The sequence below is a fragment of the Lepidochelys kempii genome, chromosome 16 (genome assembly GCF_965140265.1).
Source record: "Lepidochelys kempii isolate rLepKem1 chromosome 16, rLepKem1.hap2, whole genome shotgun sequence".
Taxonomy (NCBI): Eukaryota; Metazoa; Chordata; order Testudines; family Cheloniidae; genus Lepidochelys; species Lepidochelys kempii.
Genome location: NC_133271.1, coordinates 9,046,642 through 9,071,358, shown reverse-complemented (window position 1 = coordinate 9,071,358; position 24,717 = coordinate 9,046,642). Strand labels below are relative to the sequence as shown.

The following is a 24,717-nucleotide window of genomic DNA, read 5'->3' as shown; positions in this document are numbered from 1 at the left end:
TCGGGCAACAGCCGGCATCACGCACACGGACTCGTGTGGGGGATGGGAGTGCTGCAGGGAAGGGCTGGATGGAGAGCTCTGGGGATGGATGCCCTTTCTCTACCCCTGGCATGGGCAGCAGCCGGCCTGGCTTTCCCCACGCGGCCTTGCTCACCAACTGCGCTCCGTGGTGGGAGGGCGCCCTGCCAGGGAGAGGGGGTGCCAGCTCTGAGGCCCGGGCTGACCTGGCCTCTCCGGCTGGCCAGCTCCCAAAGCAGCCCTGCTACCATGGCCTAGGCTACCTCCCTGTGTCTGGGCCCAAGCCAGCTGCAGGCACAGGGGGGTGGAAATGGACCATCTGGGCCTAGTGCACTGACCCCTGCTCTCTCTTCCCAAAGGAGGAGTTTCCCACCCCTCCCTGCCCTGATAACGGAGCTTGGTCTTAACCTGCAGCTTCCCCGTGATCCCACTCATGCCACCCCCACCCCTGGGCCGTCTCTGCCAAGGGACCTTGCTCCTACCCTGTGTCCTCAGTTACTGCAGCCCCGGGCTCCCTTGCTCCCCTCATCCCAGGGACAGGGGCACCCGCCTGGCAGCTCCTACCGGTTGTTCCCGCACAGGATGGGCTGCAGTCCTGCCCAGAGCTGCACGAAGGCTGAGCACTGGCCCTGGGGGTTCTCTCCCACGGGCTCCCTGTCGCCCTCCTCCGTGGTGGAGTTGGCGCCGGCGGTGAAGTTGCCACCCCAGCTGGTGCTGTTGGTGGCGGGTGGGGGTGCTTTGCTGGTACAGGCGCCCTGGGGCAGCAGCTTGGCCAGAGCCGAGAGGATGTCCACGTCCTTCAGAACCTTCTCCATCTCCACCAGGTCCTCCAGGAGGGCGTGAAGCCGGTGCTGGGCCGCTGTGCTGTTCACCTCATCCAGCTTGAGCTGCAAAGCCAAGGGCGGGAGAGGTTCAGCAGCAGCGCTGGGTGCCCATGGGTCCTGCTCTCCCAGCAGTTACCAGGGCCAAGGAGTCCAGTCAGGAGAGAGCCAAGGAAATGCCCTCCTGGCTTGAAATACACGTGGTCCATCACAGATACAGGCTGTGCTTCCCAGAGCCTGGGCTGCTGTCCCCACAGCCCTGGACCCCCATCCATCCAGCCTCCCACGCTGTCACTGGCTTCCTACATTCAACTCCGTCAGCACTCTGCCTGGCCTCACACCTCCTCCTCCCACAGCCTCCACCTACTGCCCCTCATCTGCTCCCTCCAGCACCCCCCAGAGTGGGCTACTTGTCACACGGAAGGGTCCCATTTATCTGCAACCATCTGCAAGCCAGTGGCCCATTCCCTTTGCCCTGAGACGCCCCATTCCCCTTGCGCTGTGCGTCAGGGGAGCTCTATGGAAACACATCACAGTGGCCTTGTGCATTCGCAACGGGCATAAGCAGCTGTAGGAAAACACCAGGAAGCCTCAGGCTCATGCCCAAGGTGACCGACACCTGCCAAGCCTCCATGGCCCGACTTCACATGGCAAGGTGCCTCACTCCAGGTGGCAGGCTCACTGTACGGGCCAGGCCATTTGCTGCATCCCCTAAAGCCAACGGGGGCCCGCTGCTGACAGGCAGAGACAGTAGCCAGTGTAATTAACACAGCAGGCACTGTGCAACGACCCTGTTCAGCAAGAGGATGTGGGTCTGTGGAGCAGCTGGGCTCCCTGCACCCAGGCACCCTGAGTAGGGCTCTGCCGTTTTTCTAGGAAAGGCTCGGTAAGCACCCGGTGGGATTCTATTCGCCTCTCTGGCACATTCACTGTGCCCAGGCCCTGCTGCAAGGGCATGTCAGCACTGGTTCCCTTGCTCCAGCAGCTCTCCCAAGTGAGCCGGAATTGGAAGAAGCCACACATAACAGAGGTGAATAAACTGAATAATGTTAAGTGCCCCAGCCATCCCCTCCCTAGGGACCCCATGGCACCTGGGACTGGAGACTCCTGGGTGCAATTCCTGCCCTCACTGATGCCAGAAAGCAAGTCAGCACTGAGCACGCCACATGGGGAGAGCTGCACCCCTCAGCTGCACTGGTGGCCAGGGCCTGGGACAGGTGCCTGGAATACTCATGGAGCGCATGCCCACAAGTGGGGCTGTTCCCAGGGATATCGAGTGATGGTGCTTGTGGGACGGAGCTCTGCTAAGTCCTCGCCATGCCCAAGAGTGGAAGTGACAATGCTCTCCAGTCACTATCTCCTCCCAGGATCCTGAAGCCCCCCGGGAGCGAGGGAATGGCTTGGAGAGATGGACCAGGGCTCTGGGACAGCTGAAAGAGAAGGAGAGTGGATTCCCTTGCAAATAAAGGGGGCTGGTCTATGGGACAGGGACAACATCCCCTAGGCATGGCCCCATTCCCTGAACTGGCTAAGATCCGGGAGCCAGGAGGGCAGTGGCTGCACTGCGTTCAGGAGAGATCCGAGACACCCCAGCAAACCAACCCCGACCAACAGAACAGCTCTGCGTCTGCACATGGTGAGCACTGGGGCAGGCAGAGGCCAAGCAGCTGGGGCAAAGGATGAATGGGCCCTTTGCAAACTCCGCCCCAGAGGCAGGAGGTACAAGTGAAGCGGTAAACCATGGTACAAGTGAAGCGGTAAACCATGATTTGAGGACTTAAACCACTCACCTATGTCTGAGCTATTGATCACAGGAATGGGTGGGTGAGATTCTGTGGCCTGCATTGTGCGGGAGGTCAGACTAGATGATCATAATGGTCCCTTCTGACCTTAATATCTATGAATCTATGAAATATCAGACTGGGGAGGGCAAAGCCAGGCAGGAGGGAGGTGGGCCAGGAACAGCAAGAGCTACCTTGGCTTGGGGGGGCAGAGGAGGGGAGCTGGGGGGAGGGAGGTCTGGGGTGTAGAGCACAGGGCCCCTAAGCCTCTGACTTTGCAATAGGAGTCTCAGCAGTGTTTGCCGACAGCTCAATGATCCCTCCTTATCCAGGGGGCTGGGGCTGGTGGTGGAGTGCCATCCACAGGGGACCCTGGCCTGCAGAATGCTCTGCCCCCGAGGTCTGAACCCACCCATATATGCTGGCTTAGCAGGCACACTCAAAGCCCACCCGGCTGAGCGGGCGCGGGCGGAGGGTGGATCCAGGAACTGGTGACTGAGTGCCAGCTGGCAAGAGGGAGATCAGCTGGAACAAGCACTACCTGTGACCTGGCCAGGACAGCTGATGCCTGGGGGCTGCAAGTTCATGGAGCTGATGACTTGAGCCCAGTAGATCACGTCCCTGGATGGAGGGCTCTGAATCCTTATGCCATCTTCTGGCAAGGTGGGAGCAGATTGGCAGAGGGCAAGGCACGTACCCAGCTTCCCCCGCCAGCAGGGCAGGCCCAGGTGTCAGAGCAGGGCAGCCGCAGACACTCTCCCCCCTCCACCAGGCAGAGGTGCCACTTACCCTGCTGACGACTTCGTGCACGTCCAGCTGCTCCTTGAGCTCCATGCCCAGCTGTGTGAAGTGCTCCCGGCGGATGCTGGTGCTCCCGTTGCAGACGGTGGCCCGGTAGGCCTGCAGCCAGGTCTGCCGGCTCTCAGGGACAGTCAGGATCTGCTTCAGTTCCTCCTGATCCTGGTCACAGGTCAGGTGCTCCAGCACCGATGGCGTGAAGAGGATGCTCTGTGGGAGAGAGGACATGCTGTCACTCGCTGCCTGGGATGGCTTGGGCTGGGACAGCCAGACTCTTCCAAAAAGCAGGGGGATCCTTGTATTCTGAGCAGCCCCTCGCTTTCCCCTCCTGCCCAGGCAGCAGGGCACAGTGCCAGGCAGGGATCTGTTCCCAGCTCTGCTCGGACTCTGGGCATGTCCTTCACATGGGAAGGATGGAGACTCCAGCCAGAGAGCCCCATAGGCCAGCAGGGAGCAGTGGGGAATCCCAGCCAGAGACACTCTGGGGGCAGGAGTCCCAGCCGGAGGGGGTGAGTCCCCTCCAGCGTGGGGTCTAGGGAATACACACAGCCATCACACCAGAGTCTGCCCCCAAAAACCGCTCGCAGCCCCTCACCTCCATCTCCTTCACAAAGGCCTGGGGGCTGTAGGAAGCAGAGGCCTCGGAGGGGGCACCGGCCAGACCCAGGGCCTGGGACAGGAGGTGCAGCAGGGCCTGCCTGTGGGTGGATCTCTTGGGGTCGCGCAGGGCCCTGTGGATCAGCCCGTCTTCCAAGTTTCTCCACCCGCCCAGGAGGCTCTCCTGGAACCGACAGGGGGAGAGGAGGTGAGGGGACTGGGGCAGGAGGTGAGATCCCTGGCAGGGTGTGGAATGAAGAAGGCCCCGTGGGGCACTAACAAGAGGCCCACATGTCCCCCAAACTTCTAGCTGGCCAGAGAAGAACAGCAGCATCTTCGCTCCCTCAGCCTCGAGGCCTGGCCAGCAGCAGGTGTGGGACAAAGGGACCTCAGGAGAGACAGGGGAAGGGGGACCACTGGGGCAGGTAAAACGAGAGCTTGGAGAAGGATGGAAAGGGGGACATGACCCAGGGGGCCTTGGGGGCACAGAGAAGGGGAGATTGCAGGGAACGGGCCCTGGAGACCTTCAGGGGTAGGGGATGCCAGAGGAGTCTGGGGACAGGGATAGGGTGGGGCATATGGCATCATTCGATGGAAGGAGAGGGCCTGGGTCCGAGGGGAAAGATGTAAAAGAGCGATGGGGTGCAGGGAGAGCTAGGGGCTAACGGAGGGGAGACGGGATGGGGATTTAGGGAGAGGGTGATGTGACGTGGTGGCATGGATAAGTCCGCAGGGGCTGATGGGGAAGGAGACATCCTCGTGGACTGGGAGCATCGGCTGAAGGCGGGGAGGGAACAGTCAGGAGTGCCTGGCGGGGGGGTGGGGGGATCTGTCCAGTGGGCCCAGGCACCTCCGTCTTCCCCAACTGTATCCAGGTAAGAGCCCCTGCCTGTGAGAGCCTCTGGGGCAGCCATTCTCTTGGGGGGGAGGGGAAGGAGAAGAGTCCTGGTCCCAGCAGCGTGGGTTCGGGCCTAATTGGGACGAGCGAGCCCTCCAACACAGGCTGCCTGGGGGTAGCAGTGACTGAAAGAGAGCCTGGACCGGACTGGAATGGGGCCAGTGGGAAAGGCTCCGTAGCCATCCCCCATCCCACTGCCCTGCTGCACACAACTGCACTGAGGGCAGGGCAATGGGGTACCCCAATCCCGGCCCCTGTACTGAAGGGTGCCCAGTGCCCTTTGCAAAGCAGAGGGGTGGGTGCTGCAGGGACCTGCTCTGGGCTGCAGCTACCTGGGGACTGTGATAATCAGGAAAGGAACAGTGCTGGTGTGGGGCGGGTAGGGAGACAGTACTGCCAAGCAAGCCCTAGCCACCACGTAGCCTTACCCCCAGCCGCTGCACCCCCCCGCAGCCAGCCCTCTTCCCCCTTCTCCCCCCTCCCCCCCACAGCCAGCCCTCTTCCCACCCCTGGCAGCCAGCCCTCATCCTCCCGCCACCACAGCCAGCCCTCTCCTCACCCCCAGCTGCCACACCGCCACACAGCCAACCCTCTTCCCGCCCCACCAAGTCAGCCCTCTTCTCCCCCGAGCTCCAGCACCACGCAGCCTGCCCTCTTCCCTCCCAACCGCAAGGCAGCCCGTCCCCCCCGTCACACCACCACACAGCCTTCCCCCACACCCAGCCACACTGTCACGCAGCCAGGCCACTTCCTGTCCCTCTCCAGCCCCACCACGCGTCCAGCCCTCTTCCTGCTTCCCCTGCCATCACGCAGCCTTCTCCCTGGCCCCTCAGACAAGAGCAGGGCAGGGGACTCTCCGCGCTCATGAGTGACACGAGTCAGACAGTCTCACCTGTTTCCTTTCCGAGACCCACAGCCAAGCAGGGCATGCGGGGGGCTAGCATTTGTTTTGGTGGATTTTGTTTTCCCCAGGTTTTAGTGCCTCTGGGAGTCCCTTCCAGAGCTGAAATAAGGGCTGGCCCAGCCTCCCTGCAGTGTCCTGGCTCCCAGCGTAGGGACAGAAGCAGGGGACTGGCAGGAGACCCAGGCAGGCAGCAGAGCCACGCAGCAAGAGGTGTCTTGGGCTGGAGAGCTGCCCATTTGGTGAGCACGGGGCGATAAATGGCCGATCCAGCACTCCTGGGCCCGCGAGGTCCCAGATGTTCTGCTGCCCCCATTAACCTTCCTCTGCTCCGGCCATCCCCCCGACTCCAGTGTCAGGATCTCCTCAGACAGCGTGCCCCAGCTCAAGCCCTCTCATGCATTCCCCCCACCCCCACCCCCCACCTCTCTCCTCACCTCCAGCTGGAGAATCTTTTCCCCAGCACTGAACCGGTCCCAGGGCTCTCTCTCGTGGGCATTGTCCACCGAGGCGGGCGCGGAGCCGAAAAACAGGCGATATACCTGCAAGGGGAGAGCGTGCAGAGAGACCATCACCGTCTGCAGGGACGGCCGCGGGAGGAGATTACTGAGACCCGGGGGGGGGGGAGGAGGGGGTCTAACCCACCAGGCCAAGGTAGAACGAGAGCCAGTGGCTGGAAGCTGAAGCGATGCAAACTCAGACTAGAAATTAGAAGGGCGTCTGTAACAGGGAGGGTAGGTAACCATCAGAACGACTGGCCTGAGCATGAGGAGGAGCCTGTTGTCGGACATCTGTAAACCAAGCCGAGGTGTCTCCTGGCCTAGCTCAGCCTGACATTGCTGGGCTGGATGCAGGAATCGCTGAGTGAAGCTCTGGCCGGTACTGGGCAGGGGGGCTGGCTACTGGGAGCCCTCTCCACTGCTGCTGCAGAACCAGCCCTTCGCCTACACCTCTTGGATTCCCAGCCCTGGGCTCATTCCTGGGGCATGCCCTTCCCCTGTCTGGCTAATCTGGTTGGCACGGACAGAGCTCCGCTGCCCCAGTGCCCCCAAGGCAGGAGGTCTCAGCCTGTGGCTATGAAGGAGAGGTGAGTCACAAGGCAGCAGAGGGGGAAGCCAGGGAGCAAGGCTCAGGAAGAAGCCAAGGAGTTTCTGTGACTCCGACTGCCTGAGAACAAGCCACTGCACCACAGCGAGACCAATTCAGCTCCCAAACCGGAGTGGCGTTGGGACCCTGTGCGCCAGCTCGCAGTGCCACCCGGTTTGGGAGCTACTCAAATGTGGCTTTCCAGCCACTTCCAAGCTCTCATGGACTTGATTCAAATTCACAAATTACGTGACCACCATGATCTGCCACAAGATCTTAGCCTTCGCTATGCTCCCTCACCCTTGCCTGGGGTCCGAAAGCAAGGGAAAGCACGATGTATCACTGTCCTAGCCCAGGGATCACACTGCGTAACCCCTGCCCGTCCCTGGTGCCCAAGCCCATCGATTGGCTAGATGGGTGCTGTGTGCCCACCACAGATATTGTATAGCATCTGACAGAGAGGAGGCCTGAGCCTGACTGATCCAGTGCAACTCCCGTCGGCAGGCAGGTGTGGGTACTCAGCACCTGGCAGGATCAAGCCTTCCGGCCTTTCATGCCCTCCAGCCCCATGACCGTGTGGCTGTGCTTCTCAGAGAGGGGTTCCCCGGGCAGGCACTTACCTCTTTGAGGTTGATGTTGGAGCTGAGCAGCAGCTGGGCCGTCTCGTTGGGCAGGGAGAGGTTCCGAGTGAGGAAGCGATGAAGTTCCCTCTGGTCCTTCACTGCGGAGCCCAGTGTGAAGCGAGACGCTGGTGGGAAGCAAGAGAAACACCGTGACGTTAGAGGCTTGTGCTGCCCTCCACCGAACATGTGGGCCGGGGCTGGGCACTGCTCAGATGTGCGGGGGAGATTTCATGCTTGGGCCCATCCGAGCTGAATCCTGAGAGCCGGTCGCACTGGGCACGCCAAGAGAGCTGGTAGGGCTCTAAGATGTGCTTGCTAGCAGGTTTTGAACCCCCACCTAGTCTTTACCCCTTTCAAAAGGTAATCACTGATCATGGCCAGTCCTAGGTGTCCCTTTAGGATTGACCATGCCAGCTGACAGGGCATGGCCGGTCTCTCTGCTCTGTGTCCGCACAGCGCCCAGCACAATGGGGTCCTGGTCCATGGCTGGGACTCCTCGGCTCTACCGTAATACACCTAATAAATAACAATCCCAATGTAAACGCCGTCATCTTTGCCTGCAGTTGGTGCTGTTTTACATCTTGTTAGCCAATGCATGGGCTAAGCTCACCTTGTTCTCCTGGCCTGGGCAGGCCCAGAGCAGGCAGCAAAGCCTCAGGGACCTGGGAACCAGGGCCAGAGCTGGGTACAGCGCAGCAGTGCTAGTCACTCCCACAGGGAGGCTCTCACACAGGGAAGTGCCTCCAAGATGCTTTGTTCAGACAAGGATCCTCAGTTCCCCTTTCCTTTGCTCTGTGCAAGTGAAACATTCCCTGGAACGGCCGCAAGGAGGGTAAGAGCCACGGGCACTGCAGTGAACCCTTGGCCCGTCTAACTCTGCATGAGCGAGGGACACAGACACAACTCCATGTGGCTTATGTGACCAGCCCCCGGGCACGAAGAACGAGTCGTGTCTCCTCGACAGCAGCTGTGACAGCCCCGCATGAGAAGCCAGCAGCCGGGACGCCACTGTTGGGACAGAGGCTGATCTGCGAGAGGATGTTTAGCTGCCCGTGGTTTGCCCAGCCCAAGGGGCCAGACTGTCCTGGGGAAGGCTCCTGAGGGGAGTGGCACTGGGTCAGTCAAACAGGTCTCAGGGAGAAGTGCCCCTGGTCCGGATGTGGGGCGGGAAGGAGTGGATGCCAGCACGTTAACTGCCAGTGTTCAAGGCCTGGCGAAACACCAGCCAGGCCCCAATTTGCCCCATAGTTTTAAAGGTCACCCTTCCAGACCCGCTGGGGGCACGTGACAATCAGCTAGGCGGACCCTGTCCCAGGGCTTTGCTGCCACCACTACAGCCCCTCAAGCTCTCGCTCAGGCTCCAGGATCCACAACCAGGCCCCAGGGAGCACAATGGGAGAAGCCCAAGTGTTGGAGCCACCTCTCAGGTCGGCAGCGGCCAAGGGACCCTGGCAGTGCGGCTGACAGAATGGGGCTCCCCCCCACACACACACACACCCAGCCCTCCCTGCTCACACCCAAGACCAGGAGACACAAAACGATCCAGAGATGGCTGCATCCCTGTCCCGCCCCAAAACTGTAGGCAGCTCCCCACACCAGGATGCAATGACAGCGCTGCAGAAATGGGCCCTGGCTCCGACACCCTGAGCTGCGGGGAGGCTCCGAGCCACCCGCACAGGGGCCTGGACCCCGTGCTGCGGGGCCACCCGCGTGACGGCTCTGCAAATGGCAATGCTGCTCTTTCCCGGGTTCACCCAGCTCCCGCTGCCAGATCCCTGCCTGGGCCTGACCCCCGGCCCTGCCACACCCCAGCCAGCTCCCACGGGGCCGTGGGCATGGGTTCGGCCCACAGCCTTGGCCCTACCTGCCCGGCTGTCGAAGTGGGTCTCCATGGAGCTGGGCTCGCTCTTGCTGAGGGACTCCAGCTGCCGCCGCAGGGACTCCAGTTCCTCCTCCAGCCCAGGGTGCTGCGGATCAAACAGGTTGCTCTCTTCCACCACCTCATTGAGCCGCTCCAGGAGCTGGGTCACGCTGGGGGAGAGCGGAGAGGAGGGGCCTTAGCACGACCAAGGATGGGCTGTGAGAGGGGGTACGTGGGGGGCAGGGCCTCTGCCAGGCACTGGCCAGGCTGACGACTAGTGGGGAGGAATGCAAATGGGCTGCCAGGGTGAGGGTCACTGGTGGAGCATGTGTGTCCTCAGGGGAGATCCCTCCTCCCCGCAAGGGGCCAGCCTCCCTGCACACCCCCAGGCACACAGCTACCCCCTCCACCCTGTCCCTGCCGGACACTGTGGGGCTGAGACTTGCTGGGCAGCAGAGCTCATCTCGAATTCAGCCAAGCCCCTGAGTCAGCAAGGGAAGCCAGCCAGCTGCCACGGGCCCACGTGGGCCTGCGAGCAACACTCAGCACTCCAGCACTACTCGCTGGAGGCCCGCCTGCTCCCCCAGACCACCCGCCAGCCCTCCCAGAGCAACAACACTCCTTCTTGCTCCCAGCGGAAGGCCAAGCCAGCCAAGCAGCACTGATGAGAGGTTCAAGCAGGGGGCATGGTCCTGTCTGATTTGGGGAAGGTGGGCACTGGGGAATTCTGGCCAAGGAAATGAATGGAGGCAGGCAAGAGCCATAGCAGCGTCCAGGGAGCTATCGCTCAGCTGCAGCAGATCCCAAAGGGAGGGAGCGATTTCATCCTGCTGGGAGCAGCTCAGAAAGGACACGTCTACCCAGAACTGGCTCTTCCCCTTGTCAATCGCCCAGCACGAATCGGGCACATGGCGAGAGGGTCCCCTCCCCACTGTATTCCCAGGCTCCTGGACAAACGAAAACCGGAGGATGGTGAACGGAGGGCAGTTCACAACTCAAAACTGATCCAACCCAAAAGCGAAGGCTCTCATGGGCCAGGAACGCGCCTGGATTCAAGCACTAACCCCAGTGCTGTGCTGGCGTATGCAGGCCAAAAACTGAAAGCGGTGGGTCTATTTTCATCTTCTCCGAGGAGAGGTGGGCACCCAGGGAACAAAGAGCAGCAGAGGGTAAAAAATAAATGGAACTTTATCAGTGCTTCAGTCCCAATGAACAACTCTGCCTTTCTGCAGGGCTGTCAGCCTAGGAATCTAGTCACTTAGAAAGAGGACCTCAATAATCCTGCCAGCGGGTATCAGCCTTGCTTTACAAATGGGGAAACAGGCACATGAGGGGAAGTGACTCGCCCAGGCCATGTTGCAGTCCTGTGATTTAACCCTTTCCTCTCCCAGCTAGACAGAAACCCACCTTCAGCCATTTCAAACAGCGTCCTTTTAAATCAGTAAGCAGCCAGCACGAGCGAGAGAGAGTGCGTGTGTTTGCACACGCGCTCCTCACAAAACGGACCTAAGGCAAACAGACAAGCCATCAAGGCAAGGGACAGACTCACGTGGAATTGGAATACTGCAGGAATCCAAACTCATCTCTCTGGCCATCGGGGCATAAGGACTGCATCACCGGCAGGATCCCAGCCGAGGTGAGAGGGGCTGCTGTGTAGAAAGCTGGAGAGGGAGAGAGACAGTACAAGAGAGAGAGGAAAGATACAGGGGGAGAGGGAAGTGGGGGACAGGTGCAGGGGAGACAGACACCCAGTTCAAAAAGAAGCATGAGTGTTGGATCAGTACGATTATTGGCTAGTATGTTATCTCCAAGTGGAAGGTCAGAGGGTAAAGATCAGAGGTTATGGAGCCCCACTCTGTCATGCTAGCCTCTGTGAGGTGTCCAGTGGGTCTCCCCGGCCTCGGCATCCAGGAGCCAGTCCTGCTTTCTCACCAGGCCCCTGCACGGGGCAGCTGGTCCCACCACAGGGCCCTTCTCATGCGGGGCCAGGCCCCACAGCTACGTGGGGCGCTAGGCTCATCTCCAGTTCCCCGGAGCAGTTTTAAAGCCCCCTGGGTCCCAGCTGCAGGGGCCTGCCACCCCTCGATGCCCTGAGCGCTCCCCAGGCCCCCAGCTCCCAAGAAGCAGGGGGGTGATGTCTGACCTTTGCCCCCGGGGAAGCTGAGAACCCAGCGGCTGCTCTGATTGGCCCAGTAGCGAATCTCAGCTGTAGGGTTGATTTTCAGAAAGGTGGAGGGTGAATGGGGCAGAGGTGAGAGCAGCCGGTGCTACAAGCCCCTGGGGCACCCCTGCCTGGCTCCCTCAAGCTGCAGCTGGCCGAGGCGAAGCACGGGCGTTTTATTAGGAAGCAGAAATGGCGAGGCAGGGAGGAGGAGACACCTGGGATGAGAGCGTGTGAAGGGGAGTGAGGATGTTAACAAGCGACCTTGCTCCACCATCAGCCCTGGCTAGCAAAGACACAGCCCTTCCCCACTTTGGGCCATCCCCCAGCCCCGACAGTGCATCTCCCCAGGTTCCTGTCTCATGCGATCGCTGTTCCCAGAACGAGCCAAATATTCCAAATTAAAATAGCAGAACCAGAGTGCGGTTGGGTGTCAGCTGATGTGTCCCAGGTAGGGGAGGGCGGTGAGCCAATGGAAGCCCTCCAGGGACACAGCTGGGCTTGGCTCTCATGCCCACGGCATGACCCCACTGCTGCTGGGGCAGGACCACAGGTGGAATGGAAGCACCCACATCCAAGGATGCTGGGGCAAGTGGCATGCAGGAGCAGAGTCACCGGAGGGGCGAGGACATCAGGCAGGGATCCAGAGGGGACTGGACTAGCGACCAAGAGCTGCTAATAATCCCAACTCTCTGCTCACAAGGAGCAGGGTGGGCCCTGGCAGTGAGCCCCCTCCCCTCTGTGCCAAGGTTTGGGGTGGGGGAAGACAGTGTTTGCTGGAGAGCCCTCTCCCATCTGAGCTGAGGTGTGTGGTGGGGGGAGATGGGGTCTGGTGGAGAGCCCCCTCCCAGCTGCAGTCACCCTGTGTGGTGGGCGGGGTGGGGAGACGGGGTCGGACAGCATCCCCTCCAGTCCCCTCCATCTCCAGTCACTCATCAGGACCGTCACATTGTCCTACTGCTCAGTTACTCAGCAGCGAACTCTCACTGGAGGGGCTGTGGGAAGTGGGGCTGGCACAACTATTCCAGTCCCCAACCCAGGCCTGGATCAGCAGAGACAGGGCTCCGTCGCAACCGGTTCACTCAGCTTAAATAAGAAACCTTAACTCCTGGCTTCTGTTCACTAATGTGGTTAGAGCCAAGAGTGGCTCTAAACACCCCCTCTCGTCCCACCTCCACAGTGGAGCTAGGGCTGAACAAAGGGCTGTGTTCATGAAGGCACTGCAGAGAGGCAGGGATTGGTGAAGAGACACACACGGATACAGATCCGGGAGCCTCGGGACAGACTGGGATGCAGAAAGGCTGTGGTGCCAAGCAGCGGAGCAGGTGGGATACCAGCCCGCAGCAGGCTGGGGTGATGGGGATCAGGGACAGAGTCATCTACCACGGACAGCAGCTCAGGAGAGCCCGAGGGGAGAATCAGAAAGGGGCTTTGCACTGCAGAGGAAATAATGGGCACACTGTGTGGGAGCGGGCCCTGGCTGCCCACCTGAAACAACCCAACTCAACCCTGGGGGTTAAACCCACATGAGCCTGCACTGGGTCAGAACAGCCTGGGCCAGGCCCAAAGTGCATTGGAACATGTTTAAAAAAAAAATCAAAGTATTTTACCTCTTGGAGAGAGAAAGAGAGAGACACCCACCCACCTATCCATGTACGTACACACCCGCACGCACACAGGGCCCAGCCACCCTGTAAAAGCAATGCTATCGAGGTCCCAGTTACAACACAATTGTCCCCAGGCTTGATTCCGCTGGGGTTCAGTCTTCCAGTGTTGGTGGCATCTCCCCGTGTCCCAGAGCCTTGCACAGAGCAGGCTGGCACACAGCCCCAGGACGCTGTCTCGCACAGGTCAGCTCTGCCGAGGCTACAAGTAGGAGCCAGGCTATCTGCACTTCGGGAACAAGCATGCGGTTACCAGGTCCCCCATGGCAGTCACTGTCACGGTGCAGATGAACCCAGCGAGGGGTCTCCAGTTCCCCACCCCAGACACACAAGGAAATGCGAGAGACAGGGATAGTGCGCTGCTTCTTACCCGGGTTAGAGCACAGTTTGCCCCAAGGGGGAATGCAATGGGGATGGAGGGGAGGGGGAGAGGAAACCAGTCTCCCCCACCCTCCCCCTCCTCCACAGCTGGGTCCCTGCTTTAACCCCTGCAGAGCCCATGATCCAATGGGCAGAACCTGTTCGACCCAGCCAAGCTCCGCAGCTGTTAAACTCAGGAAGGGGGCTGGCCATGTAATGGGGTCCGACAGAGAGGAACGTGTGGAGCCAGGGAATGAGAATTGTGGCCGAATCAGAAGCTTGGGCTGACCATGGCACTGGGGGACTCCAGGAAAGATGGTGGGTCTATGGCACAACCCAGAACAGAGCCTTTGGCTCTGGTACACTGGGCAGATTCCTCTTCACCAGTCCCCGCGGGGGTGGGAGGAGGAGGAGGAGGAGGAGGGGTGAAGGCTCAGGTTAAGTAAATGTGTGTTAGTCAAAGCAGCCGAGAAAGCTGGGCCACCATGGCTGCCATTTCCCAGAATGCTTTGCCAAAGGGGAGAGTGGGAGCGCCACCCCAACCCACAACTTACAGACTGGAGCATGCAGTGGCAGTGGAGGAGAGGCAGACAGGGGAGTGACGATGGGAAAAGAAAAAGAGAACGTGTGTGAGAGAAAAACAAAACAAAGAGCACAAGTCAAAGATGGGGGCCCCGGCTCACGGGCAGTCACAGCCTGGCTGGGTGCTCCTCCTCGCCAGCGCCCACACAGGCTCAAGACACCATTACCCTACAGCACGGCCTGCCCCACTCCCAGGGAGCCAGGGCATCACTTTGCTGTGTCCCAGGGCCCCTTCCACTCTGCCCCATCCCTCTCTTCCTCCCATGTCCGCCCAACCCCCATCAAGCCCTAGCGAAGCCTGCTTCATTTCCCCAGGCAGCAGCCGGGGCTGAGCTCTCTGCTGGGGATGTGGGGTGGGGGGTCTGGATGGGGTGGGGTTCTGGAATAGTGAGGAGCAGAGCCTGCTGGAACACACCTTCCATCCTGGGGTTCTTGGCTGGCCCCTCATTCTGCAGCCACTGTTTCTGCCAGCTTCCATCCCTCTCCCCCAGCTTCCTCCCCTGGCAGGGATGCCAACCCCTGCATCAAGGCACCTGCCAGCCTGACAATGGGGCAAGGAAGGACTTCCCCTGGGGGGCTGGTTATTCCATCGCCGCCCCCTGCGGGGTCTCCTGCCCCTTCCACTGAAGCCACTGGAGCTGGCCGCTCACGCCAACAGATGCTGGCCCAGCGGGAGCCCTGCTGTGAGCCAGGCAGGCAGCACAGCCTAGTGGATAGGGCACCGGACTAGGAATCGGGACCCAGGTTCAGTTCTTGGTTTTGCCACTGACTTGCTGTCTGACACTTTCACCTCAGTTTCCCCTTTGTCTATTCAGACGGGGCGCTCGGTCTGTGCAGCGCCTGGCACAATGGGGTCCCAATGGCATTCGGGGAGTCTAGACACTACCGTAACACAATGATAAAACCTGGGCTGGCAATTCCTGCCCCTGCATGCCAGTCTCCACCCTCGTCATGCTGGGGTGGCCCAGCCTGTGGGGAGCTGCCCTGGTGCCTTGCAGCGCGGCATCCCCTGCCAGCCCCGGGGAGAGCCCTGGATTCTCACGGGAAGGAGGAATCTGCTGGAGCTCTGTTTTTCCATAGGGGGTCCCGGAAGCTCTTATCCATAGGGGCCGCACCAGCCCTGGGGAACTGGAGCAGTGGACAATGCAGCCACTTTACAAAGCTCTCTGGAGTCAGGTGGGGGCAGGGAAGCCCCAGGCAACAGCTCGGCCCCTGGGAAGAGCTAGCCGGAATTGCATGGTCTGAGTGAGCAGCTGGCTTAGCCTAGGCAGGGTGCGAGCAGCCACACTGCCCTGGCCTGCCCGAGTTATTGGCTCCTCTCCAAGGCTGCACTCCCCTGTGCGTGGTTTGGACATCTGGGGGATCCAGGCCCCCTTGTGCTGCATGCAGCTGAGCCGGTCTCTGACTGTCCTTCTGGGCGAGGGGTGGGGGAGGCCCACAGGAGGTCTCAGCGCTCGAGTTTACTATGGAGGGGGGCTGTCCGTTATGCCCCCGCCCCCACTCAGCTGCTGCCCCGGCTGCCCAGGAACTGGCAGCAGGGGGGAGCTCCAGGCACAGCCAGCCAGGCTGCTCATTTCCAGCCCCACCCCCAGATTCAGTTAGGAGCTAGCACATGCCCAACTGCTGGAGACTGGTGACGGCGAGTGGGGATCCTGCCGGCAGGCCAGCTGGGAATTCAGTCACCCTCAGTCAGCGAGGGGGCTGGCCCCCTCCCAGCACCCGTATCTCTGCCCCTCCACGAGCCCCTGCTGTGGCCAAGGGCAAGCAGAGCCTCTGGGCCTCCCACTCTGATGAGGTCCCCCATGGTCCCTCTGGCACCCCCTGAGCGAACTTTTTGTTCGCTTACTTTTTGTAGTAAGGCTCAGCCCACGAGCAGCACGGGTGGTGCTGGAGGGGGGATCCGACACCCACCCTGATCGAGGGGAGCCAGCCAGCAGCCCTGGGGGAAAGGGGCTCACCCCCAGGAGCTACCCTCCCCATGCCAGGCTCTCTGCCTTGCTTTCCCAAGTGTACAACGATGCCGCTCAGCCCAAGGTTGTCTGCCCAAGGAGCAGCTGGGATGGGCTGGCAGAGGCCCCTCCAGCTTGCTAGCCCCTGTGGGGCACACTCTCAGTGCCCCCGGAGGAGGTCAGTGCAGGGAGGGGGCTGGGATATAGCCAATTGGCCGGGGGCTGCAAGGAAGTGGGTTACCAGAAGGGTGGGGCTGTGAGCTGCCCCAAGGAGCAGTGGGGACCCGCTTTCCCATGCCCCTGCTCTGCTCCATTGTCTCTGCGCTGCACCCCCACCCCCTGCTGCAGCTGCACTGACAGGGTGACCACAGGTTTCCAGGAGGAACATCCCGCCTTCCGGATCCCTGCAGCCTCTGGCCCCGGAGCCACTGCCCACCTCGACCACCAGACCCTTCCACTGGGCCGGCACACGCTGACCCCCGGCTCATCCCCACCCGGGTCTCCCAATGAGCCCCCTCCCTGCCCAGTGCCCAAGCCCTCCCCAGGAGGGCTCTCCAAAGGAAGGATCTGCTTGGCTGAGAGGGAGACGATGGCTGGGGGGTCTGTGCTGTCACTGGGGGGTATTTCCCGGTCTCACTCCCAGCCCCCCCACTTCTCTCCCACACGCCTCCCCTAGAAGGCAGGGCATTGCCCTCCAGAGCATCCTGGCATCATCACCACGGCCCACACTCACCTTCCTTCACGGGGATGGTGGGCTTCTTTTGTCGCAGCCCCAGGAGGATGAAGAAGAGGACCAAGGGGATGAAGATCTCAAAGGCCAGCACCCACTGAGGACAAAACACAAAGCACAGGAGACCATGAGGTTCAGGGTGGGGCTACAAGGCAGGTTTTCTGCCCCCCACTTTCTGTAGGATCCATCCAATCAGCACAGTTTTTGCTCAGTTTCTTGGGAGCCAACTCTGCTCCGTTACCCCCATTTACTGAGATCGCTCCCCAGTGCGCACACTCCCAGTGGGACCCACTGACTTCCCTGGACCAACAGCAGCTGGGGAGCAGGAGACGAGACACAAGCCAAGCGTCTCAACGCCAGGGCATCCTGGCGTACCCACATGCAGGCAAGCAGCTCAGCACGGCTCAGAAGTATTTAGGATGGGGGTGGGCAAACTACGGCCTGTGGGCCGCATCGGGCCCACCAGCCTTTTGAATCCGTCCCTCCAGCTCCAGCTTGGGAGTGGGGTCTGGCGCTCACCCTGCTCCGGCGCTGCAGCCGGGGAGCAGGGTCAGGGGCTGCTCCTAGCGGCTCCCAAAAGCAGCAGCATGTCCTACCTCTGGCTTCTATGCATAGGGGCAGCCAGGGGGCTCCGCTCCGCATGCTGCCGCTGCCCCTGCAGCTCCCATTTGCTGGGAACTGCGGCCAATGGGAGAAATAAGGGTAGTGCCTGTGGACGGGGCAGTGCGCAGCAGAGCCGCCTGGCCACGCCTCCACATAGGAGTTGGAAGAGGGCATGCCGCTGCTTCTGGGAGCTGCTTGAGGTAAGCGCCACCCAGAGCCTGTACCCCTGAACCACCCCTCCACACCCCAACCCCCTGCCCCAGCCCTGATCCCCCTCTTGCCCTCCGAACCCCTCGGTCCCAGCCCTGATTTAGGATAATGAATCTAATGGGAGTTAGGTACCTAAATACTTTTGAGGATCTGGACCTAGGTGCCTTTCACCTGCTGGATGGACACCAGACATCAAATCCATCTTGGATCACAAGTGACATGAATTTGGGGGATCTCAGCCTAGTGCCTGTGGATATTCATCAGCATCCTAACACCTGCCACCACCCACCGCGAGAACTGGAGTAGCAGAGAGGCTGTGGGCCAGGATTGAGGGACACCAGCAGAGATGGTGGGGGACAGGGCTGGGATAGCAGGGGGGCTGCAAGTGAGAATTGAGGGGCAGAGCTATGTATGGGAAGAGCAGTGGGAGGGGGAGAATAAAACTGAGGGAGAATCTGGCTGCTGGGTCACAGTGGAGTGACTGCAGGGAGATGATGGGGGAGGCTGCCGGAGAGTTTGGTGCATGGGATGAAGCGCAGGGGAGGGGGGCTGTAGGAGGGTGAGACTGGGGGCCAGCAGAGTCCAGTAGCACAGACAAAGCTGAGAAGTGGGTGAATCTGGGGTGTCTGCTGCTGACAAGAGTCTCTCTTGAAAGCCTAGTGCTATCAGCTCCACGCAAAGGCTCAAGTGTCAAATGCTGGGGCTATTGATCTCAGGGCCCGAGAGACCAGAGGCCTGCCCTGGCACGGGGCTTCCCCCAGAGGGGATGGAAGGAGCAGCCCCCCACAGGGTACTGTGGCTGGAGGAGCCGTGGCCCTGCCAGCCGTGGCTCAGCAAGGAGGGCTGACGCAGGGAGTCAGACAGCAGCGTGTCAGCATTTCTCCTGGCAACCGCGCCCCGGTGCCTACCCGGTGGAGCAATCAACGCCATGTGGCAGGCGCTAATCTCATCAGCGCACAGGCGTGGAAGTTAAACAGCAACAGAGACTGGGCAGCACCTCAGAACCCGTCCGCCAGATCCAACGCGGCGACAAATCCAGAGGCACTGGGCTGGGCATGGGGAAGGGAGCCCCAGCCCAGGGCAGCCTTGTTGGGCCCATGTTACCGGTGGCCTGTATGGAAGGAACTGAGAGCAGATCCTGGCGGTCAGGTGCGTGCATGGGAACATGTGTGAAAACATAGGTGCACCTGAATCCAAGCAATGATGCACACGTGTGTGTGTGTGGGGGGGTGTTTCAGGCAAGCACCCTTGGTGTCTGATTCACCACAGGTCCAAGTGTGCGTGCACCTCCACGTGGAAACAAAGCGGGATCTGCATGCATAGGCACGGCTCCACGGGGGACAATGAAAAGCCATGCCAGCCAGCCGGGGCCCGGCTTTCGCTGATTGGCCAGCTCGTGACCGGCTTCCTGCAGATGAGTCAGCCTCAGACAGGAACTGCTGGGGGAGACAGAACAGCACCTGCAGCTTGGGGAGCGTTTCCATCAGCTCCCTGCATGCACGTGGGCTGCACGGAGGTGAGCCAGCTCTGTCCATCCCCCAGCAGGCTTCTGGGGACACAGCGTTTCTCTCCACTCCCCCCACCCCGGCAAGCTTTGGAGCCGATTCTGCCAGAAGCTTTGCCAGGCAGTGCTGGATGGATGCAGCATTCACAGCACTGACATGGGATCCAGCCAGTCAGAAGCTCTCATTTCCTTCCTCCCCTTCCCACAAATGCTTCGTGCCCACGTGCATGCAGTGTGAACCATGGGCTAAGTAGTTAGCACCCAGACCCGGCTGGCTGGAGCCCTGGTTCCATCTGTGGTGCTCACACAAAGCCTGGCCTTCTCAGCTCCGTGCCTCAGTTTCCCCCTCTGCAATGGGGAGAAGGATGTTACCGATCAGGTAGGGAAGGCAGAGGGCTATGGAGTCCATGGATGGGAGGTGGCACAGAAAAGCAAAGGAGCCTCGTCCAGAGAGGGAACCGAGGCACAGAAAGGCAGAGCGAGGGGCTGCAGATCACGTGGTGAGCGAGGGGGCGTGGCTAGGAGTGTGCTTCCTAGGGCGGGTAGCCAGACATGCTAGCTCTGCTCGAGCAAGTGCACTAAAAGCAGCACCGTGGCCACGGTGGCTCAGGCCAGCCGGCTAAGCACGCGGGTAGCTAGCCTGAGCCAAAATGCGATCCTCAGCACACTCGCTCGAACACGGCCATCTTCCTGTGCTAGGGAGCACCTTCCCACCTGCAGCAGAGACACACCCAATGTCCGAGCTGGGCATGAAACGCGGGAGCCCTGACCCCAAGTTTCCTGGTCTCACCACTAGGCTGGAATCAGAGAATGGCAAGAGAATCATTTCAAATACACAGGTTCCCCGGTACGGTGCGTTCCCATAATAACGAATGGCTAAGATTTCCCATGGCTGGAGGCTCAGACCGGGGTGTCCGAACCCGATAGACAGCTGGCAAAATCTCAGCTGGCTCTTCAAACTCAACTTGTTCTCATCACTTGTGACCTGAACTGGTGGGTCTCAGCCTCTTCCCACAGACCATCCAGCCACGTCTCCATGCCCACCCCGGCTGCACTGTGATCTTGGCTGTCAGCACGGGTATCACGGCAGCATTCTGCTGCGCCAGGCCAGCACTGACCAAAGGGACTGAGACACGGCCAGCTCTCAGGGGCACAGAGAAGCTCAGGTTAGTGGTGGCGGGGGGGCATTTCCTGGGGTTCTCTCAGGGTGGGCAAATGAGCTCTATAAACCAGTATCTGCTCTCCCCATCTGCCCCTCAACCGCCTCGCTAGGCAATGGCGAATTTCTGACCAGCATTATGGTACAAGGGAGCCCTGGGAAGGGGGTCTGAAGGCTCACAGGGGCCAGGCCTTACAGAGCCATTTGGGGAGGTTCAGGCATGAGGGGTGGCCACAAAGGTGGCTGTGGGGGGAGCCGACCATGGGGAGGATGAGGCTGGCACGAGGAGAAAAGAGCAGAGAAGCAGGGAGAGCAGAGGGGGAAAACAGAGAACTAGACGAGTGAGCTTGCCGTGGTGGAAAAGGGGGACCAGCCCCCATGCCCGCTGGGGCCCGCTGGCTGTGAAACACAGAGAAGGGTCAGACCTGAATGGCTGGTATCGCCCCCCTCCCCGGCTGGGTGTCTAGCACAAGCCACTTTCCATCCTCCAGCCTTGGAAACTCCAGCGGCTCCAGCATGCCACCTGGCACCCTCCACCTCAACTCACCCCCAGCTGCGCCCCCTACTGGGACACCAGCACCCCAGCTTTTCCAGGGAAGTCTCCCATCATAGCACTGCCCAGCCTGGCCCGGCCCAGTGTGCAAGACGAGCCAGCATCACAGCGAGCCCAATCGGCAGCAGGCAGCTGCCGCCCCTGGGGCCAGACCCGAGCCGCGTGGCCGCTAATTGGGTTAAATACGCCGGGTGTGCTCGCTGCAAAGGGTGGCTGCAGTTACGTAATCCAGGCCCTCTCGGCCCTTTCGTTTCGTGTGCTGATAAGCACTGGAGATGTTCTGACAGGTCCCATGCTGCAGGCTGAGAAACCGAGCCCCCCCCTCCCAGCAGCTCTCCCTCGAGGCACGGCCCAGAAACCCAGCGGAAAGGCCCACACAGCATCTGGACTTGGAGATCAGGGTGGGTGAAGGCTGCATGTGATGCCCAGAGCTGGCGTGCTCTCATAGGACATTCATCTGCTTCCACCGCCTGGCACTGAGGACATATAGCCCCTCCCCAGGCCCAGTGTCCCGTTGCCATAGGGAGCGCAGGTAGGGTACACCTAGGGGGGCCTCCCACAGAGGGTATGGAGGGGTCGACAGGGACTATTATGAGACCACGTGACTTTGCATCAAAGTACCCAGCCTTCCCTTTTAAATCAAAGACTAGATGTTTTTCTAACACACGGATTCTCAGCCTCTCCCTTTCTGAGGCCGACCCCAACACGCTATAAAAAAACCCCACAACCCAGCTGTGCCACAACTGGTTTTCTGCATATAAAAGCCAGAGCAATTGCCTAGGGCCCCATGTCACAGGGGCCCCCACGAAGCTATGTTGCTCAGACTTCAGGTCTCTGCCCTGGGCCCCAGTGAGTCTAACACTGGCCCTACGTGGCGGACCCCTGAAACCTGCTCGTGGCCCCCTAGGGTGCCCCAGACCCCTGATTGAGAACCACTGTTCTAAAGGATCCGCTCCAGAAATTATCTGGCGGCCGTTCTCTGGCCTGCATTACGCAGGTCAGACTTGATCACAGTGGTCCCTTCTGGCCCTTGAATATATGAATCCTGGTGCTCAAACAATCACAGGCACCATAAGGAATCCACAGACCCCAGCAAGCTCCCCGCTGTCACCACCCTGCTCCCCGGCAGGCATGGGCCGTCCCAGAGGCGGCAGGGATGGAACTGGCACCCCTACTCCAAAACACAGGCCACAGGCGCACAGCTTTAAGAACTAGGGTGACTCTACCTGGCAGCAGAGGGAGACACTCCTCAGGTGGGGTGAAGCTGGGAGATGCCGGCACCAGGTTAAAGTGTCCACACAATCACTTATGTTCCTTCCTGTTTCTTACTCCCATGAAAGTCACTTTACTCACCTATTATCTGTATCATGGTAGAACCGAGGAGCCCTAACCATGGAGCAGGGCCCCCACCGTGCTAGGCACTGTACAGACACAGACCAAAGAGCTGACAACCTCAGTCCAATTGAAGGTGAGATTGGGTTATTGGATTGAGATTTAACCACCTCTTGGGCTAGAGGGAAACATTTCTATTAGTCCCAATACTGGGAGCTAAGGCACACCTGAGTACGTGCCTTTCTCCCTTCAGCCTGTTTTCTCCCATAACAGAAAATCGCACACAGCAACTGGCTCATTCCCATTCTCAGGCTGTGTTAAAGCTGCATTCACACCCTTCGCAGCTGCCTGGCAGGACGTGGTTGTAAAGATGACAGCAAAGAGCTTTGCCCTGCTTTTCCACCGCCCGGGGCAGAGGTCAGCACCAGCCGTGCTCAGGTCCCCAGGGTTTCCCACCTCAGACAAGCCTTGACTGGCCATCCTGGGGTGGGGGGTTGATTAGCCATAGCCCTGCCCCCATTTACACCAGTGGATTGCAATCTGGTAACATTCACAGCAAATCCAGCCCCAGAGACTGTGACCATTTGGGGGAATCTGACTGCACTTATGGATCTGGGTTGATCCTATGAATTTGTGACTAGGAAAACTGCAGTCTCATCGAATGCCTTCTTGTAAGTGTGGAATCCAGCAGAGACTGGCAGGGACAATGGAGAGCAGTTAACCTGAATGACCTTACAGCCACAGCAGGGGGAAGTTAAGGGGGTGGGATGAAGGCAGGAGAACCAGTTTTCTCCAGCTCTCCACAGGGGGCTGGTGTTTGGACAAAGGACAATTCTCAAAGCAGGCCAAAGAGGCAAAGACTATGTCTACACTATAGGGATTCTAGCTACAGCGCTTAGCTATGCCAACATAGCCCTGTAGACACGGCCTACGGCAACAGAAGGGGTTTTCTGTTGATTTAGGAACCCCAACTCCCTGAGCAGCAGTGGCCAGAGCGATGGAAGAGTGCTTCCATCAACCTAGCTGCGTGTGCACCAGGGGTGAGGTTCGTATAGCTCTGGCACTCAGGGGTGTGGATTTTCCTTAGCTATGGTGACCTACATGTTAAACGAAGGCAAGACCAGAGGTGGCTAAGCTGGGTTTAGACAGGACTCCCTGAGGAAGGCTTTGCAGAGAGACAGGGCAGCAGAGGGGAAGAGGTGGGCTAGCTTTCATAGCAGAATGGATGGGTCAGTTTAGGTGCTGGAAAGTCAGAGAAAGCAAGCAGATCGAGAGAGAGAGCATCTTACAGTTCAAGAGTCAGGCCACGAGCTGCAGCAGGACAATCTCTCAGGTCTCGGACTCCAGCCCAGAATGCTTCAGAGTGGTGAGGAAACTGAGGCAGGGTTCTTTCCCATTGTACTGATCTGTGCGTTTCTTGTGCCACACAGAGGAGTGGTGTTAGACTCCTGGGCAACATCTGCCTGCGTGTTATCTCTTGAGGAGCTCCCCTGGGGGCCCAGAGCAGGCACCTGCTGGGGTGCAGGGAGAGGTGTGTTTAAGCTACAGGAGAGTTGGAGGCGGGTGGGGGGCAGCCCTGGTCCCAGGGGCTGGGCAGTTGGGCCATGAAGTCTCAGCTGTCAGGAGGGGCTGCTGGACAGAGGGTCGGCTCCCAGCGTTCGTGCACATGAACCCCAAGCCAGGACAATGCCTGGACTCGGTTCACACTCCTAAGCTTAAAGCACACGAGGAGTCAGCATTTAGCTCCTCTCACACCTGCCTGGCACGTGGCCAATGGGGGAGCTCACCAGACCTGTGACAGAGCCCCAGGCAGGACGAGCGGGGGGCTGCAGGTTTGGATTTAAGGGCAGCAGCAGAGCTGCGTTGCGGGGGATCCAGAACAGGCAGAGCGGGGCATGCATGGTGGAAGCAGCCCCTTCCTGCAGGATTCTCACTGAGCCCCACTTTTATAAGCAACAAGGGAATTTGTCTTGCCTTTAAGAAGTGGGGGTTAGCGATCGGGTCAGTTACAGCAGGGACGGGGTGCCACACCCACAGGCCCCGCTAGAGGCCATGCACTGCAGGGGACAGGGAGAGGCAGGGAGAGCACGTGTGACCAGCTGGAGCTCTGAGAGTTCATACACAGGGATGCAGCAATTGCAGCTCAGCTTTACCTGCTCCCCGTGCTCCCCAGGCCTGGGCCGGGGTCCCCAGGAGCACAGAGCAGCACTAACAGGGTCCCCCGAGCGCTCAGCCTGGTACTATTACAGAGTGGGCATTGCCCCCCACCGGCCTGGGAAAGTGACACGAGGATGGGGATTTTGCTGCTCCTTGCTCAGAGTGAAGGGACATCCCCCTTCACACACACACACACCCCCTCAACAGCGCATGCTTTCCTCGCCACTCCTCAGTGCTCCTCTCGGCAGCGCTGCATCCTCCCAGGCAGCTGTCCGGAAACCCCAAATCCTCAAGGGTTTCTGCCAGCCAGGCTCCCTCATCCTGGCAGGGGCATAGCTCCCCTGCACATGGGCCTGTCCCGGCCTCTGC

General features: G+C 60.1%; 1 protein-coding gene across 3 annotated transcripts in view; it reads right to left on the bottom strand.

Moving 5' to 3' along the window:
- The window catches only part of ABCA2 (ATP binding cassette subfamily A member 2), a 140,000-nt gene that overhangs the window by 65,185 nt on the left and 50,098 nt on the right, over positions 1-24,717 (bottom strand). For 2 of the 3 annotated variants that reach the window (XM_073313792.1, XM_073313793.1), the window contains exons 2-9: positions 16,834-16,927; positions 10,934-11,045; positions 9,388-9,554; positions 7,521-7,648; positions 6,252-6,356; positions 4,014-4,199; positions 3,410-3,628; positions 583-905 (exon numbers count right to left, since the gene is read on the bottom strand). In XM_073313792.1, coding sequence (XP_073169893.1) covers positions 583-905; positions 3,410-3,628; positions 4,014-4,199; positions 6,252-6,356; positions 7,521-7,648; positions 9,388-9,554; positions 10,934-11,045; positions 16,834-16,927 — 1,334 coding nt within the window. The remainder of the gene's footprint in view (positions 1-582; positions 906-3,409; positions 3,629-4,013; positions 4,200-6,251; positions 6,357-7,520; positions 7,649-9,387; positions 9,555-10,933; positions 11,046-16,833; positions 16,928-24,717) is intronic. The other variant, XM_073313794.1, reaches the window with a different exon arrangement.